This window comes from Paramormyrops kingsleyae, chromosome 17 (assembly GCF_048594095.1).
Source record: "Paramormyrops kingsleyae isolate MSU_618 chromosome 17, PKINGS_0.4, whole genome shotgun sequence".
Classification (NCBI taxonomy): Eukaryota; Metazoa; Chordata; class Actinopteri; order Osteoglossiformes; family Mormyridae; genus Paramormyrops; species Paramormyrops kingsleyae.
In genome coordinates, this window is record NC_132813.1 from 3,185,588 (window position 1) to 3,205,756 (window position 20,169).

At 44.3% G+C, this 20,169-nt stretch overlaps 2 protein-coding genes across 6 annotated transcripts in view; one reads left to right on the forward strand and one right to left on the reverse strand.

Annotated features, from left to right (window-relative positions):
• The first annotated feature begins 1,152 nt into the window (after positions 1–1,152).
• ssr3 (signal sequence receptor, gamma) lies at positions 1,153–3,465 on the forward strand. The gene is made up of 5 exons (XM_023792475.2): positions 1,153–1,542; positions 2,174–2,300; positions 2,430–2,528; positions 2,862–2,993; positions 3,194–3,465. Exons 1-5 carry the CDS (start codon positions 1,410–1,412, stop codon positions 3,258–3,260), a joined length of 558 nt encoding a protein of 185 aa, XP_023648243.1. The 5' UTR covers positions 1,153–1,409; the 3' UTR covers positions 3,261–3,465.
• A 92-nt stretch (positions 3,466–3,557) lies between these two features.
• The window catches only part of kcnab1a (potassium voltage-gated channel subfamily A regulatory beta subunit 1a), a 57,010-nt gene continuing 40,398 nt past the window's right edge, over positions 3,558–20,169 (reverse strand). For all 5 annotated transcript variants that reach the window (XM_023792472.2, XM_072701112.1, XM_023792473.2 and 2 more), the window contains exons 3-14: positions 18,145–18,182; positions 17,230–17,309; positions 16,765–16,809; positions 15,296–15,340; positions 13,833–13,876; positions 13,124–13,210; positions 9,280–9,365; positions 6,987–7,107; positions 6,506–6,600; positions 5,971–6,091; positions 5,232–5,320; positions 3,558–5,141 (exon numbers count right to left, since the gene is read on the reverse strand). In XM_023792472.2, coding sequence (XP_023648240.1) covers positions 5,052–5,141; positions 5,232–5,320; positions 5,971–6,091; positions 6,506–6,600; positions 6,987–7,107; positions 9,280–9,365; positions 13,124–13,210; positions 13,833–13,876; positions 15,296–15,340; positions 16,765–16,809; positions 17,230–17,309; positions 18,145–18,182 — 941 coding nt within the window. In that variant the 3' untranslated portion in view covers positions 3,558–5,051. The remainder of the gene's footprint in view (positions 5,142–5,231; positions 5,321–5,970; positions 6,092–6,505; positions 6,601–6,986; positions 7,108–9,279; positions 9,366–13,123; positions 13,211–13,832; positions 13,877–15,295; positions 15,341–16,764; positions 16,810–17,229; positions 17,310–18,144; positions 18,183–20,169) is intronic.

Below are 20,169 nucleotides of genomic sequence, written 5' to 3' on the forward strand. Positions count from 1 at the left end.
CAAGGTGTATTAATATATACAAAATAAACTAAAAGAGTTAAAAAATATTGCTGAGGTGGTCTGGACATCTCATGCTACCTGGTTGGCTCTGATGCTCCCCTGAACAGAGACCTCCAGAGTGGACCCAGGATGTGCTGGAAGGATTTCATCTGCCAGTTACCTTGGGAATGGCAGAGGATTCTCCAGAGCGAGCTAGAGTCTCTGGTTTTGGAAAGAAAGATCTCATCTGACCTGCTTGGCATCTTACTGCAATGACACAGGAGAAGCAGTACGAAGACTCCAGTTTCCTTCCATATTATACACCTGCCCTCAGGGTTGGGGTAGAATTAAAAATCAGTCCTAGACTTTGGTGTCCCCCACAGTAAATTTTGCCAGGGGGGTGATATATTTGCGGCTTACGTCATACCCTGCAACCAATGCGGAAATGTCCGGTATGCCAGATGGCCAGCCCAGCCTGTCCTCAAAGGTACAAAAGAAGCATTGTCTATGACACAGTGATTTATATTAAGGTAACTTCTGTAAATATTTGCTGGAATATGTGATTCAGACGTGTCGTAAGCTAATAGTCCCCTCTAGCGTATTTAGCAGATATTACAAATTCCACAACATCCGTGCCTTTCGGATAAACCCGGTCTTTCCCAATCATTTCCTTGCGGGGAAATTTCACAAACCGGGATTGCTTAAGATTTTTCTAATGAAAATAATGGTCTTTCCCCCCCATTTGGCAGAACCTGATTATCCGTAACGTGACCATACGTCCTCTTTTTCCAGGACTTAGTTTTTTTAGGGACTTCACTTTCTTTCATATTGATATTTGCTTTCTACAGTCAGAATATTTGTGTGTACACACTTGCCTTGCTTTGACCCCGGTAATTTCTGTTTAGCAAAGCAAAATATGGGTCACCCCAGTTACCCGCCTACCTGAATAATCTGTCAAAGGCCCCGAAGACTGAAGTTGTATGTATTAGCATCCATTCCAACTCAGCATTTATTTATACATTTCAGTATCATAAGTAGATCGATTTCATGCAGTCTGGCTGCAGAGCGGCCTGACAGCGCGTGTTCCACTCTCAAGTCACAAACGTCATTTCCGAAGACAACGACGTCACGACAGGATCCGAACCGTTGTACGACAGGATCCGTTGTACTCGTGGAATTTTGTGATTAACGTGATAGAGGCCTGGATAGTGCGCCCCCGCTTGGACACAAGCCGCACTTCACTGTCGTGGCATCCTTAGTTTCCTTACCATAGATATACACGCGGCGGACTTCCGTTGCTCCGCCATCCACTTCCGGGTTTGTGCTGACGAGTCGTAAGACTGAAAGGTTTTTCGGGGCGAACCGGGGCTTTGCTACGTGTCTTTCATTCTTACTTTTGGGCTGTGGGTTATACGGCACACTTGTTCGCCATGGCCCCGAAAAGCAGCAGCAAGCAACAGTCCGAGGAAGACCTTTTGCTCCAGGATTTCAGCAGAAACCTTTCGGCGAAGTCGTCGGCGCTTTTCTATGGCAATGCGCTCATAGTTTCTGCTATCCCCATCTGTAAGTAATCAGTCATTCAAAGGGAATGCTAATAGAAATTATTATTATTATTATTATTATTATTATTATTATTATTATTAATACTTATTATAATACTAATAATAGCAATAATAATAACAACAAAATATTAAGGCTACAGCTTGTACGATTCGTGCTCGTCTACGTGGCACAGTCGAGCTCTTTTCTTGTATTATCATATGTTATGGGGGTTTTGCACAATTAAAACCTGTGGACGTGTGGTATCTATCGCAGTTGCATTGTTAGTGGAAGCGTGGAAAATGTTTCTACCTGTGTGCAATTCTGAGGTAAATGAAATTCACTCTTGTCCTTCACAGCCCCAAATGCAGGAGTGCGTAAGGGGTAAACTACTTTATTTCGTTTCACCCCCCCCCAGTTTTATAAGACGGTTTAAAATTCCATATCCCCCGGTGATGTGCAGCTTCATTACTCATAAACATGTGGCTATAGTGACGTGGACATAAGAGCAAGTCTGCGGCGTTTCAAGGAACATTTCAGGCAGATCGGGAGAGACGGAAATCTTTTATCTGTTGATTTATTTATAATTGTGCTTAGATGGCCGTAACTGCAGCCTTTGTACAGCCTTTGTTTTGTCATTTCTCCTGTCTGGTAGGGCTGTTCTGGAGAATCTGGCACATGGATCTCGTTCAGTCTGCAGTATTATATGGCGTTATGACGCTGGTCAGTACTTACCTGGTTGCCTTCGCCTATAAAAACGTGAAGTTTGTATTAAAGCACAAGTAAGTATTATTTTCTGGTCTGTTTATGTTCAACCGGGCTAACTTGTATCATTCTAATGAAGGGCCATCCTTAATGTCCATTTCCGTCCACTCTAAAGGTATATTTAATTGCTATATTTTTGCTGTTAGAGTTGCCCAGAAACGAGAAGATGCCGTTTCCAAGGAAGTGACCCGTAAGCTCTCTGAAGCTGACAACCGAAAGATGTCTCGCAAAGAGAAAGACGAGAGGTTGGTGCTCAGAACTGATGCTGCGTTCCATTTACCTCGGAAGTCGGAGCTGGAAGTGATGACACCTGAGTTAGCCGCGTTCCAGTAAACCTAGCCAGGATATCCATTAGCAGTACCAGTGAATTGTTAGCAATACCACTTGATAACATAGCACCATGTCCACAGATAGTGGCTGAACAGTACTGTGGGTATGACCAATTAGAGACACATGACAGAAATGCAGTATGAACAATTATTGTAAGTGTTGTAAGTTACAATACAATCATTGTATTGTTGTAAGTGTTGTATAAAGTTGCAATCACTGTTTTCTCACTGCGTTCCATCTTTCACTAGGATCCTGTGGAAGAAAAACGAGGTGGCTGATTATGAAGCAACAACGTTCTCCATCTTCTACAACAACACCCTCTTCCTTGTTCTTGTCATCATCGCCTCCTTCTTCCTGCTGAAGAACTTCAACCCCACAGTGTATCCTTTGCTTTGGGTTCAGACTGGAGGTCACAGCTGAACTGAACTGGGAGCAGGTTTCAGATTTTATTCACTCAATAGGTTAATTTTCATTTAGCTTCAGCTTGGGAATGACTTCGCAGTAAGTGTAGATGGCAGGCCAATAATGTGGTTTTACTGCAATGGATGTACAAATTTGTCCTTAATGATCTTCCCCCCAGGAACTATGTTCTGTCGATCAGTGCATCATCTGGCCTTATTGCGCTGCTCTCCACTGGGTCCAAGTAATAAGCTGGAAGATGAGATGTCGTCCTCGCAGTAAGGAGTAAGGGCCATGACTTAAGGAAAGGCAGTGTTTGTTTTTCTAAAAGGGGGGGTGGACTGGACCTCAGATGGGATGTGGTGGGGAGGGGGGGTTATGAAACAAATGGCTGTAATTCAAGGTGATTTTCAAGATGTTCTTTTTTTTAAAATAAAGAACCAGTAAAATGTGCTTCAGAGTGATGGATTGCGAGATTAAACATTTATGATGTAAGGTAATATCACGTTTTATTGCGACGGTGCTAAGAGAACAAGACCACCACAACGCATCATCTCTATTTATTTAAACAGAAATATGTATATATTTACATTTGGTTTTCTTAGAAGCAAAATGTGGTTTAGAGATCCTGATGAGACGACCCAGCTTGGAAAGTAAACATTTCTTCTTCCATCATACACTTGTACAAATTGTAGAAAACATAGAGGATTAATAAATATATTTCAGCAATTTACAGTCTGGTGAATCAAAGGATGTAGCCCGGAGCCAAACATTACGATCACTGGCGGTCATCTGCACTGTCAAGGCACTCAGCACGGAGGGTGAAAGGAAACCTGCGTTTGACTCAGACCTGACCTTTTCCAAAGAAGCTGAAGGTTAACTAAAGGAGCGAAAAAGACGGGCATCGCGGTTGTGAGATATTTGAGTCAAATCTGAGGCTGTGCAGATGAGATGAAGACAAGTTTGTGATGCAGTGCTACTGCCACTGGTAACCGGGTGCTCAGATAACTGGAACGCAGGTGGCAGCAGTTCGGCTTGCCGTCCTGCACATCCTATAGCAGCTTTTCCCGGCCTGGTTCTCGGGGACCACCCCGGCACCCGGGTCGGGAAATGCTGTACTGTAGGATTCTCTCTCGTCGTCGTGCTCATCAGCTCAGCTCATGGCCCCCTTACCCCATGGCAGACGTCACAAACGCCGGGGGTGGTGGGAAAAGCCCACGGGACCGAGAGGATACATCGTCTTACAAGTTGTCACTGTGCAGTTGATAGGAGGAATCTGTACATATATATTTTTTCAAAATATATACAATATACATTTAATCTGCGGGAAGGCTTTGAGGTCAGCTTGGGATATTTTACATCGTTTAACATAAAGTTCTCACCTAAAATACAAACTTGAGTACATCTTATATTTATATATATATTTATATGTATATATATTTATATATATATAGGATTGATACCTCAGCCCTCTGGTCACACACAGTCACCAACCTTGGTCTCGGATCAACATGTAGCAGCTACAGCATTCAGATGAACATTAGCATTCAAGGCGATTAAAATACACAGGCAAAGAGGAGGCCGCATTCTCTCCTACAGATGCAAACGAAGGGGTTGCGTCCTTCAGGGTTACTAAAGCAAAGCTGCGGTTTTCCGTCTGCACTGAGCAGGACGCTGGGAGCTGACTCCGCCCTCCCAGACTGGTGACGGCCTTTCCCCTTTCCCCTCGCACTACGTCACGCGGCTGCAGATCGAGCAAGAGCGCTGGGGTCAGGATAGCAAATGCGGCTTTACGGGTTAACCTACTGTAATGTACTGAGGTACAGAAAGTGTTTCAAATTCTATGTCTTCCTTGGATCTTCATCCGATGTGCTACAGAAATAGTTCAGGCACACATTTTCTGCGCAGGCATGCAGTTAGGGTAACGGAAAAAAAATCCACTTTAGATGCTGGGCCAGGAAGCCGGGGGCGGGGTCTGTGTGTGGCCACCCAGGTGTAGGCCCCCACCCTGAGCCTCCTGGACCCCCATCACACGGACTCTACGAGCGGTAGTCCTTCTTACTGTAGGGCCGGTTTCCCAGTATGTGGTCGATGTCAGACACCACATGAGAGGTCATCTTTGGGAGGACCTGAGTACATAAAAATCCCAGGGATTACGTGAGGTGGACAGTGGCACCATCAGCTTGTGGCTGTGTGGGGCTCATGGTCGTGCTGCTTACCTGTATCGCCCCCAGGTTCTCCGTCAGCTGTTCTGGGTTTGAGGTTCCCAAGAGCACAGAGCTCACACCCTCATTCCGGAGGCACCAGGCTGAAAGGACACATGAGCCAAGTCACTTCTCACGTTTGTGATTGTGACTGTTTGGTTGCAGCTAAGTAGTAGGAATCTATGCCAAAATCGATGCATCTCAATATTTTTATTGACTCACGGCCTTTTCACAAACTGGAACTATTCTGCAAGCCATCTGCCAAGTAAATCAACTTATCATCTTTTCATTAGCTAAGCCAAGTGTACCAGTAGCGAAATAATCAGATATAGCTCCATATTAGGATAATCGAGAACCAGTGCTCTAAATTATGGGTTCCCAGCCTTTAGATTTCCGTGGACTGGTTTTGTTGTGCAAAAATTTCACAAAGCGGTAGGGGGGGCAGGGGGGATTTAATAAATTTAATGGTTTCTTTTTTTTCCAGATGTGAACAGAATGCACAAATGTGGCCTGTTGGAATACTGGAATACTCTGGACTGGGGGCAGGGAACCCCTATTCTACAGGTTTCATACTACTTTGCCTAGTGATAGCACAGGAGTCCAGTAGGTGGCAGCGTAAGTCATGAATGCCAACAGAAGAAAAAAAAAGTTTCTGGCTGCCGGATCTAAATGTGATGCGATAATAATAAGGGTTTGAGGGTAAAAATACAGCAGCTGTCAGCTTTCAGTTCAGGCGCCTCCCAGTCATTCTCACCCACAGCCAGCTGAGGCAGAGTACAGCTCAGCTTCTCTGCAACATGAGCAAGCTCCTTCAGCTTGGCCTGCTGCTTCCTGCCATCCTCGCTCACTATCTTGTCCTTGAGCCACTGGTACGACTACAGGAGGAGCGAACGAGATGGAGAAAGAAGAAAGGAGGAGTAAAGGATTGTGACAAGAGGGACACTGCAACCCTTGGGTGAGAAAGTCACACACCTGTACATGTTGGGCAAGAGAAATGGATTGAAATAAGGCTGTGAATGTGACAGGCTCTCCACTCTGCTGGCTGTCTCATGGTGTCCAGTAAATGCTCAGCCATTTGCTTAACTTTAGTCCCTAACACTTTTTCAGTAGAATGCATACACTCATCATTCTCCCTCTGCTGTATAATTATGCCTATACTACTCTGATGATGGAAAGAGTGCTTAAGTGCCGTGTACCATAACAATAATGATGGTAAGTAATAATGCAGGATAGAGGGCTAGGAAGGCCTTTATGTCAACACTTCCATGACCAGAACTAGAGACCGCTACCTTCATGGAGGCCCTGGAAGCTTCCGGAATTCCATTCTCATACTTTCCAGTGATGATGCCGCAGGCTAGAGGAGACCACGTCATGGCACCGACACCTGGTCCGGGCAGAGGTCACCGGCGTTAGGACATGCAGGTGACATACAGGCTAAGCAGCAACATTTATAGCTGCTTGGAGACGGAAGTGCTGAAGAAGTGAGACACGTAGCATGAAGCTCATAATGGAACAGGCATAATTAGGGCAGACACAGCAGTCACGGTCATGGTCACGGTCACGGTCACGGTCACGGTCACGGGCCCTAGTGGGCCTAAAACAACAAACGCTAATGTGGAACTCTGGGAAATCCTTCTATAGCAAGGCTGCCTACAACAAGCTGCAGAGAACCACCTCTCAAAGGCCTAAGAGGCAAAGAGAACCAGAAGGTGTATCTGGAAAAATGTCTTGAGTGATGCATGCAGCCTTTGGCTCCTGGCTGTCACTTGCCAATCTTGTGGTAGAGTTCAGGCAGCTGCACCTCCACCTTCTCCCTCTGGAACATGTGGTACTCTGCCTGTTCACACACAGGTGGGATCATGTTGAACTGGCGGGCCACAGAGTACGCCTCCTGCAGGTAGAGAGGGGAACAGCGCTAGATTCCGCATCTTTTTAAGTCTTGTGTGTAAAGGTTGCCTTTCCTTATAATTGAGAGTAGAGTCTATCTACATACAGATATATGTACTGTATATACATGTGCATATAAACAAATTTGAGAAAACATAGTTTTATTTTAATTTGACTAATATTTGCACCATGCCCTGGAATGGTGACCCATGCCTTGGCATACGCTCCAGGCTAGATGATCTGAGAGGAGGCTGCATGGATGCCATCTTGACTTTCTTCATGGATGACCACATATTTCGCTGTTCACTAGTTTGTTTTAACTGCAAAATATGTGCATGATGAGTTTATACTTTCTTAATTTTCCTTCCATTTAGGCTTTGGTAAAATACACAATAATGGGGTTCTTAGGCCTAGTCAATCTGTACAGCACTTTAGGAGCCCGGGAACAAACCACAAGTCGTTTTAGCTTTAACTCATTTCTAGAGAGTATCACAAATTCATTTCCAACTAGTTAAAATGCCAGTTTCTGATATCAGGAATAAAACTGTAACCAGCTATAATTAAAACTGAATTATAACTAGTTAAATTGAATTCCTGTTATCAGAAATTGGATTTTCAACTATGTAAATTTTTATTTATACACATTATAGCCAGTTGCAATTGAATTTCCGATTATAAGAATTTTCATTCTGATTAGTTAGAACTGAATTAGTGATATCTTCTAGAAATTAATTAAAGCCTAAACGACTTGCCATATGCTTTCACAATGCACACGCACACTCCAAACTATGCCACTGTCTGCACGTATTTCACTATATTTATATTACAGTAAAATCCCGTTATAGTGAAATGGCTTATAACGGAATATCGTCTATAATGGATGAGGTCTGCTGGTCCCAGCCTTGCACCTTTACAAACATGCCGAAAAACCATCGGATATAGCGGACTCGCATATAACAGTCTTTCGCTTATACCCGACAAACAATTCGGTCCCCAGAGCCGCTTTTAGCTGTAGTTTTGGCTATAACGGACATGCAGCTCCGCCTACAAGGCGTGTGGCGTGCTGGTGATATCCAGCGCAGATACGTAGTCGGGATTATTAATAGTCACGCATCTGCTCAGGTAAAGTTGGATTACTACATGAACAATATAATAATCTATACCACAAGTGTGTCTACTGGGGTGTGGCATGAGTAAATGGTGTCCTGTAGTTGTGTTCTGGGCATACAGCAACTCTGGATGCAACGGACTGTTTTGCTAGGTTCTTTGAAGTCGGTTATAATGGGATTTTACTGTAAATTAATACTCTCCTGCTTACAGCATTCCCTCCAATATACTGTGTGCATGAAGGCCACCTCAGTGAGCACAGGGCTTGAGCCAGGAGACACTCTACATGATAGCCAGACACTAACCCACCTAAAACACGACTGGGAGGACTGACCATACTGTTCATGACGAGCTTAAGTATGAGTTAAACAGTAGATACAGGCACTAAATGCCAGTGCCGACGCAAGACACCATGAGTATCACGTGACCCTCAACACTCCCTTGCACCTGATTGGCCATTTGCATTTACCATGGTGAATTATGAATGCCCTTTAAACTGTGGAGTGTTCATCATCGCTACTGCATAGGCAGTCTTTGCTGTCAGTTCATATTTCATCGAATCATATTAAAATTTTGAGACCTGGAAGCTAAGCGTTTGCTGGGATTCTGAAAAGACAAAACAAAAAAAAAGCCTTATGACAATATTGCCCTGAAGATGGTCTGACATCTTTTTAGAAACCTTCCGTTATGCAAGTCTTTTTTAGTCCTTTCTGCTACTGGTAAAGGAAGGAGCAGATACTGAAAGCCCCCAGCATCTATAAAGACAGACAGCTGAGAGCAGAAGTCATTGTAATTCGTTCAGGCACGACAGTGGGATGCTCCGGGGGGCCCTTAGGAGTCACTCAATGTGGTTTTGCTCACTGATGGACTACAATACTACTCAAAGGAATGTGGAGAGGAAAATTGGGCTCAGGACAGAGTTGGTGTTCAGCTGCTTTTCGCGGCCTTTCATACGCTTCAGTCTGGGCTTCAGATTTAAATGGTCAAGACACAGCAGCACAGCTGACCAGCTGACCAAACGTGGCTGGGGGAGGGGGGGGGGGGGGTCAGGCTGTTGGTTGGTGCTTACCATGATTTCCATAGCTGCCCATCGCGATGTGCCCCAGTACATGGACATGCCTTGGTTTATTACGTAGGTCATGGCCCTCACGATCTCTGAGCAAGCAATCAATAAGCAAGTGTGAAACAGTAAATAAGAACAACATTACGTGACAGTAAAGCCTTCAAAAATTCAATGACCACAGTTTGCTCATTTGATCTGGGCTACTGCACACACATTTGCTTGGGCAGATACATCAGAGGATTTGGAAAATTAATGAAGATTAAGATAATGTTTATTTTATCCCAGTGGGAAATTCTCGTGTACACAGCAGTGAGTATGTAGAGCACAGATGAGCATGCGTACAATGCAAAACAGACAGAGTTCGAAGACAGAATGCATAATGCAAACTGTGACTCGTATAAATGTCAGCTACAGTATTTGCATTAGATTAGCTGAAGAAATAGGAACAAACACATATAGTATTACACAGACCAACTGCTAAAGAAACACTCATTATAGCAGAGTAAAATACTGTGTAATTAAGTACACCAGGGGGCGCTACAATTTTTTTATGAGAAAGATAAAATAATAAAAAGAAAACGTCAATCATCCATCCATCATTAGAAACCCAATTTGTTAAAAAAATGAATATTTATTTTAAAAATGAATATACTGTATAAGTGTGTGTGTGTATATGTGTGTGTGTGTGTGTGACTGAAGGGTAGCTCCTCATGCAGATGCATGGTTTACTATCACATCTTACTCTGTCATTCAGGACAGATGCTGTTATGATGAATGTATATGCAGTGGTTCTCACTTTAAGGTTTCAGAGGTTGCCAGCAGCCCCCATCCTGCACTCACAGATCCTAGGAGTGAGGCCACCCCCTTCACGCGTCTCACCCCCCGTCAGTCACTCCCGCCTTTATGTAACGCGACACGTGGTGCAGTGTCTCACAGTGAACCTTTACAGCGAGGCGGGCTGCGGACGGCACTCTGAGCTGCGCATTAACATTCTCCACTCAGCCTGGCCGCTGCGGGCCGCGCATGCACTGCAGTCACGGCAGCTCCACGCCTAGCCAAGGACCGCACTCCGGTCGGGGGGAACTGTGGGCTGATGCGATGCAGCGAGAGGCGGGGGGCTCCGCATTTGGTCACTGCGAAACTGCAGCACTGATAATGAGAGCTAATCTATAGGCCCCGCGGCACCCCCACTCCTAAGTGCCTAGCGGACCGGCGACATGCAGCACAGCGGGGGAGCGAAAAGCCTCCAACCAGCAGAGAGACGTGAAGATGGGAGATGACAGGCAAACAGAACGATGAAAAATAAATGCTGTGTGGAAAAAAAACTACCCTTTTCATATATTAAAAGAACAAATTTGTTACAGTCAAGGCCAAATAGGTACACGTGGGTTGGGGGGTGGGGGGCGAGAGAGTGACAGGGAGAGAGAGAGAGAGACGAGAGAGAGAATGTGTGGGTGATGCAAGTGGGAAGCAAAATGGAGAGAGAGTGGTGTGAATCAGAGGTTTTACACAGTGAGAGGGCACAGCTCACAGGCACAGCTCACAGGCACAGCTCACAGGCACACCATCACTCAGCTGCTTGCACCCTCCACTCCAGTCACCATGGGCTCATGGGAAGCTGCAAGGTTAAAGGTCAACTCCGTCGCCTCACTGACAGTGCAGGTTCAGGTATTTACACAGGATCGGGGGTGCTCTCTATCGAACAGTGACTGTTCGAGTGATGTACGACCAACGCGCAAGCACACGGCAGACAGTGCTCTCGCTATTCGTGGGCATTTATTTCAGTTTAATGCGATTATGCTAAGTTGTCCTGTCTGTTTATGCAAATAGGTAGGATTCTTGGTATCTGGCCCATTAGGGCTCCTTGATGGTGATGCAAGCTTAGGAGTCTCAAGAAAAGCACGACATCCTTGGCACGGGAAGGTGTGTGCTTCAAAAGAATTAATTCTGGACATTTTACTGAGATTAAGAGCTCTGCTTTTGGTGACATGTCTGCGCGCGTCTGACATTTTTGCATCTAATCACAGATTTGTGCTGAAGTTAAGATTTCATGCACGCACGGCCATGCTGCGAAGCATTAGGTTGATGCTCCTCCTTAAAGCAGCAGTCGCATAGCAGATGGGCCTGGTTTTACTCATCCTTCAGCCTCACAGTTCAGCTGCACTCCATCATGCGCAATTGTGCTGCAGTGCAGTGGTGACACAGAGGCTAACGATGTGACTGGACAAGAGGTTCTGGAACAGTCCAGCTGAGGATTCATAACATTACAGACAGATACTGGAGGCATCCCATTACCACAGCTCTGATTACCCACTATAACCATTTCTGCAGCGACTGCTCTGAATTTCAGTGAGTCCTGCCAAGAGCCATCCAACAGCACCCGTGAGAGCGCTCTCCAAAGCAAGGCAAGTGTGCAAACTGCGAATTGCTTCATTTATGATCAACAACAACTACGTGCTTAAATTCGTCCAGATCTCCAATCATTAATGAATGGAGTGGCTTAATCAGCTACAGAGGGATTGAGTGCCTTGCCAAGCCAAAGCTACCCATCTCTGCCACTCAAATTATGCCCAATTGATGCATCTCAGAGGGTGTTATATATATTATATAAAGGGACAGAAATAGACATAGCGCACCAATAGTGTTTCCTGTAAAAAGGAAGGTTCTCCTGGATGTATTTCAGGCTACCTGAGGTAATGTTAGGTGCCCTTCTGAGGGAAAGTACTGTGTCAGTCCATTTCAGGAGCCTTTTAAAGAACACAGAACTAATAGAGACCAGGAAAGACGGGTAGCAGAGAGCACAGAGGGATTCAGTGTGTGGGCTACAGTGAAGAACACATTGAACTCTGGTGTCCTTCATCTAACATCAACCTTTGAGCACCCGGCCCAAACACCATGGGTAGTGACACGATCCAACTATAGTGTGAGCAAGGTGAATGCAGCTGGAAATCTTCAAACAAAATATTAATGAAGGACCTATTTTATTCATCAACTTGCACAGTGGAATTGTGGGCATTAGCAAATTGAGTGTGTTTGTGTACTTCTGCATGCGGTTTGTTTGTGAATGAGTATATTATGCATGTATATGCGCTTGTGTGGGTGTATACGCGTGTGTTATGTTTAGATTACATTGTGGGGACCCAATGTCCCCCGCAATGTAGTAAAAACTTGTTATTTTGACCAATTTTCAGGTCTAGATCTGTGTATGCAATCAGAAAAGTAAAAATGCCAGAAGTCGTGTATTCTGTTTGGTTACTTATGGTTAAGGTTGCGACTGGGTTGGGGTTAAGGTCATCATGTTGGGATTACAGTTTTCCCCATAAGAATGAATGGAGAGTCCCCACAAAGATATAATTACAAACTTGTGTGTGTGTGTGTGTGTGTGTGAGCGGGTTTACCTATCCTTATGGGGACACAATGTCCCCATAACGTGATAAATATCCGTTTTTTTTTCCCTTATGGGAACCGGTTTCCTGGTCCCCATAAGGGAAAACTCTATTTTATAAAAATCGGTGACTGCTATGAAAAAACTAAAAATGCAAAAACTCTTGTATTTTGTTTGGTTACTTATGGTTATGGTTAGGGCAGGGTAGGGGTTAAGGTTGTCATAGTTAGCGTTAGCATTTTTCCCATTGAAATGAATGAGCGATCCCCATAAGGATATGTTTACCCTACATGTGCGTGTGTGTGTGTGTGTGTGTGTGTGTGTATGTGTGTGTGTGTGTGTATACCTCATAAAGGCATAAGTGAATTTGAGTGACACAAGCACAGGGACTGTTCCCTCTGCAAACACTGTAATGGCAGCAAACGGCAAACTGCAGAACCAAGAGGCAGACTTTCCCAGGCTCACCCTCCATCGGTGTGTTGTTGTCTGGCCGGTTGGCAAAGACCACATCCACATATTCCAACTGCATCCTCTGGAGGGAGCCTTTGAGTCCTGAGACAGAGACAAGGACTGACCAAAGGCCTAACAGCACCCATAACCATGGCCACAATGTGAACATTTGATAGGTACATTATAATTAGGCCTGTGTTATTAATCAAACCTTTTTTAATGGTTAAATAACCCGATTAATGTATATTTTAGCAACAGCCTTTCACAATTTCACCCATCTCAGCTGGCCCTTCAGTCTCTTACTGTCTGCCTTACCCAAAAAACCATAACAACATTTTGTCTGAAAAATGTGCAGATCATAGTAATGAAAAAATTTTTTCCTCAAAGCTGCATCAGAATAATGGTGAAATAACTATTCTCTTTGATACAGTGTTCAGGGGCCCGTCAGAATGTCTTTACAAATCCATACATCTAAAAAATTATATCTTCTCAGATAAACAAGTTAGACAAAGAGGAATACGGTGGAACAAAACTGTGTACTCTGTGAGAACAATGTGTTAATCACCCAGTAAAATATGGGATGTTATCAGGTCCCTGGGGAGGAAGAGATGCCAAGATCAGTTTGATGGAAACAGGAAATGAGAGGGGAGCTGAAAGTTTTAACTGGCAGACAAAAGTCGGAAAACCAGAATGGCAGAAGAGAATGGCAGGCAGTGAGGGTCACCTTCAATGATGTGCTTCCTGGAGAGCCCTCTCTCAGTCTCTGCCCTGTTAGAGCGGAGAAAGGGAGATGGACACACATAGTTTGTGTCTATTTATTTGCTCAGACCTCCTTGTGATTCTCAGCTCTATGCATATAATAATCCAAACCTCACAAAACTGAAATATAGAAAAAGAAAACCAATGGCAAAACATTTTGACACTTCAAGTTTCATGAAAAATATAAAGTTGGTAAGTGCACAAGATTTTGAGGAGTTTTCCCCAAAAGTAGTGAGAACGACTACTGGCGGCTTGCAGCTGACCCGCAGGGCACTTCAGCAGTGCAGTGTCCTGCCCTCTTTGGGCCCCCTCCCCTGCCGCCATCACCCAGAGGAGGGAGCTGGTACCCCGGAGCGATGCAGGACAGTAACGCGCCGCTTTGGCCATTATCGGCCACCACAGCCGCATCACGCCGCGCGCGGCATCTTATAAGCATTTAATCACAGGTCCTGACAGCCGCATGTGGGCACGCAGTTCTCGAGAGCCTGTTTCATGGCTCGCTTGCCATTGCTGCAGTACAGCCCCCCTCATGGGGGGGAGGGGGGGGGGACACAAAAAGCAGCAGAGTCAGCAGCAAAGACCCAGTGTCGTCACTCACAATTGGACACCGCTGCCTGCAAGGAGCTTAATCTAATGGATAAGATTCGAGTGCAAACAGGACGCAGAGAGATTAGCCTGATATTACTTAGGCATTTGCAGTGAAGACCATCAGCTTAACACCATACTGACTTTGATATATAAAGGCTACTAGTTAAGAACTTAAACTACGGGTGCTACTTCCTGTATCATAGCATTAACTTGTGAAATGGCATAAGGCACCATAATATATTTATTCTAGGATACACTATATATAGTGATGTGCTGCATAATGACGTTAGTCAACAACGGACCGCATGCATGACGGTGGTCCTATGATGTTATTCTGTAATGGAACTGAAAATCCAGGTGACATTGTAGCACAAAGTGTTACTCTCGTGTTCGTGGTGATCCTGGTGTGAACAAACCTACCCCTAATTTTGTATAAAAGTACAGCACATACAATCACGTACAGCACAAAATACTTGACAATGCTGCTGGTTTATTTATTTGCTATACTGTACTTTTTATCGCTATTTAGAGTGTACTCTTTATACTCATTAAAAAGTTTATTGTAGTCTATACCATCTAGGTTTGTGTAAGTACACCCTATGACATTTGCACAACAAACAAAATCGCCTAGCAATGCATTTCTCAGAATGTATCCCTGTTGTGACGCATGACTTCAATGTATTCCAATTTAATATATATTTTTTCTCATACATACAGCTGAACGTTTTATTGAAGCAATTCAAACACGTGGGTCAAAGAGGAGCGTTTGGCAGGGACCCCTCCAGACTCCTTTGTTTTGTGTCATTGAGCCTGTGTGACATGAAGGGTCTGTTCACTTACTTTCCTCCCCAGTACAGCTTAGTAGTGATGACAAGACTGGATCGCCTGATGGGAGGAGAAGAGAATGAACAGACGGGAGAAATTAATCAGAACTCAAACTTTCTATTAGCAGCAAAAGTTTGATAAACTTAACTTGTAATTTGACCAACTAAAATCAACACTGTCACAGTGAAGGTTCAAAGGTCATAAGTCACTGGTGATATGGATATTTGTTATTGTGTGCTGCTGAAGCCAAATACAGCATTTCACCTTTACATTTAAAAAAGAATATGGTTTTAGAACAGAAATGCCTATTTCAGTCTCAACTTTTGTGGAACTCCTACAGAACAACTGACAGAGAGCTCAGTGACACCATATATAGCGTAACTCGTACCCAAACTGCATATTTCTTCAGACTTAAGTCTGACTCTTCAAACACTGACAGAATGAGGGTTTTAGCTCAAGGCCAAGAGGAGTTTAGGTTTGACTAGGAAGTCCATCTATAAGCATTAAAAATGTCTGCGTGGGAGGAATTTCCTTGATTTTCTTACTTTCATTGTTTACTGTTGAGTAACACTGCGACCTGCAGCTTTGACCTACATAGTATCTGCAGGTCCTGCACCGCACATCGTTTTAGTTGTGAGGCAATTTGAATTGAAAATAACCGTTTAGCTGTGTATATCTCCTGCTGTCCCACGTTCCATGGCCACGTTCCACGGCTGCAATTTGCATCTCCCACTTACATAATGATGAAGAATCATTTATAAAGGAAATAAAAGGCAGTGGTGACATTGATCTTAGCCGTTGTGGTGAAACACGCGCTCCGCAGCATGTGGACCTGGCGGAGCAGAAGGGGGTTCTGTACCATCTGTTGCTTTGCCAGCCTGTGTGTTTCCCTGTGCGCATCATCTATGTGTGTATCTGCTGACGGCAGGATGAGAGTTTGAGCAGAGTTCACACTTTCCACGTGATCCTCGCACTGACCTAATGTCACGTGTTATTTCGTTTCACACCCGTGCGCTGACGAGCTTTTTATGACGCGTCCCTGTCAGCACAGGTGTGATGAATGTCCTCCTTCAGTCCCCAAGACGGAATTGAGAGTTAGAACCAAGGAGTTGGTGCCAAAGAGCGGGGGGCTTGCTTTTACGACCTCTTCACTCCCTGACCGACCAGCAGAACTGCAAAGTATTAACTGTCAAATAATTCCCCCAGTCATATATCATGTGATTTCAGTTACATGCAATATGTATTTTAATGCTGTTAGTCCTTGTCCAGGTCTCCCAACAGCCACCAGGCCTGACCAGCGAGCTGCCTACTCCACTGATGCTGTCGCTGGTAGTCATGGTTACCATGGCAGGCCCCATCAGTGGTACTAACCAATCAGACATGGCAAGTGTTCTCTAATCAGAAAAGCGTACACTGTAAAACTGGACGTTTTTGTTTCTTACAATGACACAATTCAAACACAGATGAGAGTAAAATGATACTACCTCCAGCACTTTTTCTTGATGATATTGCCCAGAATTACCTCAGCTCTGAAAAACAATAATTAGCAGTAGAATTAGAATGACCACTTTTAAGGTAGAATCTACACATTTGGCATTTTAGGGAAGCAAGAAGTCTCCCAGCCTAAAATACAACATCCATGCATTAGTTATACCTCAGACTGCTGCACAGAGAGTTTATCAGATGATTCTCCTTAGATATACGGTTGGGATAAATATGCATGTTTATCGGTGCCTTGGTAACAGACATCATTGTATGAACACACTATCTCCCTTTTTATCAAAGGTTTCCGGGGTCTGCTCAGGAAGGCGCACTGCCAGTCTTTCATTGGGGGTCGGGGGAGGGGGGGGTGTGAGTCCAATCTGACAGGACTGGGCACAGCCTGTCTCAGTGTTTCATCTGAGGATGCAGTCTGTGCCACGCGTAGTGAAGATGTGTCACCTGCCCACCTTCCAGCAGCATAAACCTCCGCTGTGTCAAACAAGTTGACCCCACTTTCATAGGCGATAGTCATGAGCTGCTCAGCGACCTGCAGAACACAAAAAGCAAAAGGTAGAACACGTCTTTTCCTTTTTGCAATATCGTTGAAATCTATTTCTTGTCACGTCTACTGTTGTTCGCTTCATAAAAAAAAATAATCAGTGAAGTGTCATGCCGTTCCTCAGATTGTTTACTTTCTGCTGATCAATGAGGATCAAGAGGTTCTGTGGATGATTTAAAGTGAGCTATAGAAAGAGATGCAATATTTCACTCCAGGACCCTGTAGATCTTCCACTCAGCCCACTCCCTCTACTGAGACATTTAACAAATCACCCCCTCCAGAATTATTTTACATAACTAGGCTTAGTAATAATCAATGACACCCCCTATCCCCCATCATCTCCATACATATTGTAACGGACAGAGAAACGGACGGGGGGGGGGGGGGGTGCTCCTATCCCAGGAATGGTCAAGCTTTCAAGCCCCTGATCCCATCTCACCTCTCACCTTCTCCTCTTTGTGCTCTTGAAGGACATGGATGATGAATGTCAAACACATTGGGCACTCAGACACATTTTTGCCCTGACTCCCAGTGACAAACAACTGAGTCGTCCACTGGGTGCACTGGTTATCTAAGGATAACAGTTATGTGGCTTGGGTCACATTCCTCCAACCCCAAAAGAATTAAACCTTCCAGAGCATGATGGACCCAGCTCCATGCCAGCATTTTCCAAAAAGCCAAAACCTTTTTAAAAGGATAATTCTATAGCAATTCCAAATTAAACTCTACTTAGCATGTAAATGGCCTACACTAAAACCTGATCCCCAATAAATGCATGAAGCAAATGAACCATGTGCAGTTTATTTAAAACATCTCATCTTACCTCATCTGAAATCTGACCTCCAAAAGTTACCCAGGTACCTGCAGGGAAGGAGATTTTAATATTAATTTACCGTTAAAAAAACATCAGTGCCTCTATGGTCACTGAAGGTCTTATGAAAAGAAGAAGGGTTATAACCTTAGTGGAAAAGAGGTGATGACCCAGCTGTCCTGCCCAGAAGCTTGTTCAGTATAGTAACAGAAATAATTCATCACTTCTTCACATAAAAGCTACAGTGCTTAAGTCAGATGAAAGCCACATACAGGTGAAGTCCTCTAAAGTGACTCCTCTACAACAAAGATTCTCAAACCATGGGTCGTGACCCAAATTTCGGTCAAGGCAAGTTCTGAAAGGGTTGCGAGGCAAAGTATGAAACATATACGCATTTAAAAACCAGCAAGCTCCTATGCTGATCAATGATCAGATTTCTCAGCCCCAATCCTAGAATTAACCTATATAAACGGGTCTTGGGTCTGCAAATGCTTAGCGCAAATCTAGCGAACAGTCAACCAATCCAAGAAGCCAAACCACAGATGCTTAATTTAAAATTCACTGGCACATCCAATCAGACTTGTGCGATAGACATTGATTGGCATAAATTGCAGAGTGCACTGCGTGCTTGATCATAGGGTTAATTTAGACCTATATATGGTATAGGGTCGTGACTGAGTTGGCATGGTAACAATTAGATCACAGTACAAAATTGAAATTGATTGAGAACCACTGCTCTACAATACAATACAGCCCATCGTCATCATTATGATTATTCATTGTTGATGCGTACCAAGTTGGGATTTCTAGTCACAACTTGTACCTACTTTTAAAAGACAAGTGGCAAGAAATCTCTTTTTTCTCTGTATGAAAGTACAGTCAAAGCATTTCCATTAACTGCAGGAGCCTGTGAGTTTTCTACTTCCAGTTTAACCTTTATTCCCACATCAACAACCGTGGAAACATGTAGGCAAGAAGTTTTCACAGTAGACCTCTCCAAGGCCCAGGAGCCTGGTCGGCGGCATGCTTTGTGTTGATGACGCCACCTGCTCCCAGCCTGCTCAGGGCCAGCACTCATCCAACGCTCTTCTCATGATTTCCAACACCTCAAGTTGGCACCAGTTTCGCAGTGGAGCCGTAAGCAGGCCTGGGAGAGGGAAGCGAGGCCTAGGAGAAAGCATGGCGTGGCTATGCAGGTGAAACAATGGTGATCGAGATCCTGAGCTCCCGATAGGCCAGATCCCGTGGGAACAGCACTTCATTGCAGTAAACTAGCAGGAATGGGCAGATGGCTCTGAAACACACTCACTTCCTTGTCTCACACGAGCCCAACGTGGGCAGGAGGACTGGCCAGAGGGACAATATGTAGCTGCGTACGTGTGAAATTTTCATACAAGTCAGTGACAAAAAGCACAACAAGGTCTGTGTTACATGTATACGCCACAAAAGTAAAGACAATAAAAGTCTATGTAAAATTCTAGATCTAAAAGGATATGCCTGAGGGGCAACTATAGGCTTCGAACCCAAAGTTTGTGGCCCAGATTTCCGTTTTGTCGGGTGTATGATGAAGCCACTGTGTTAGCAGAAGAGACCTGATACCGGGCACAAATTATGGATGGATGAGGAAATACTGTATGAGCAGAGCAGACGAGTAAACAGTTATAGTAAGACACTGAAGATCATACACCCACTCTGGAACTGCGAGTTTTTGTGATGCAAAATGAAAAATCACAACATTGTTCTCTCTTTAATGTGACCTTGCAACCGACAAAATGCAAGAGAAAAACAAATAGATAAATAGTAAAAATAAATTAAAGACACAGCTGCATAAGTGTGTACGTCCCCCAAACTAATACTTTATGAAAACAGTAAGTCTTTGTGAATAAGTCCAGCCACTAAGCACACTCGATTCTTCAAAGTTCAAGCTCCATCAAAGGACCAGAGGTTCCTTTACGGCCATCCCACAGGACTCGATCTTTGGTCTGATGTCGCTCTGTTGAGTAAAGCTCACTGCATAGCAACAACATGACACAATGA

Coding starts and splice junctions, on each gene's coding strand:
- ssr3 (XM_023792475.2), top strand. CDS start 1,410: ATGGCCCCGAAAAGCAGCAGCAAGCAACAGTCCGAGGAAGACCTTTTG. Junction 2,301..2,429: donor AAGTTTGTATTAAAGCACAA/GTAAGTATTATT, acceptor TTTTGCTGTTAG/AGTTGCCCAGAAACGAGAAG. Junction 2,994..3,193: donor AAGAACTTCAACCCCACAGT/GTATCCTTTGCT, acceptor TCTTCCCCCCAG/GAACTATGTTCTGTCGATCA.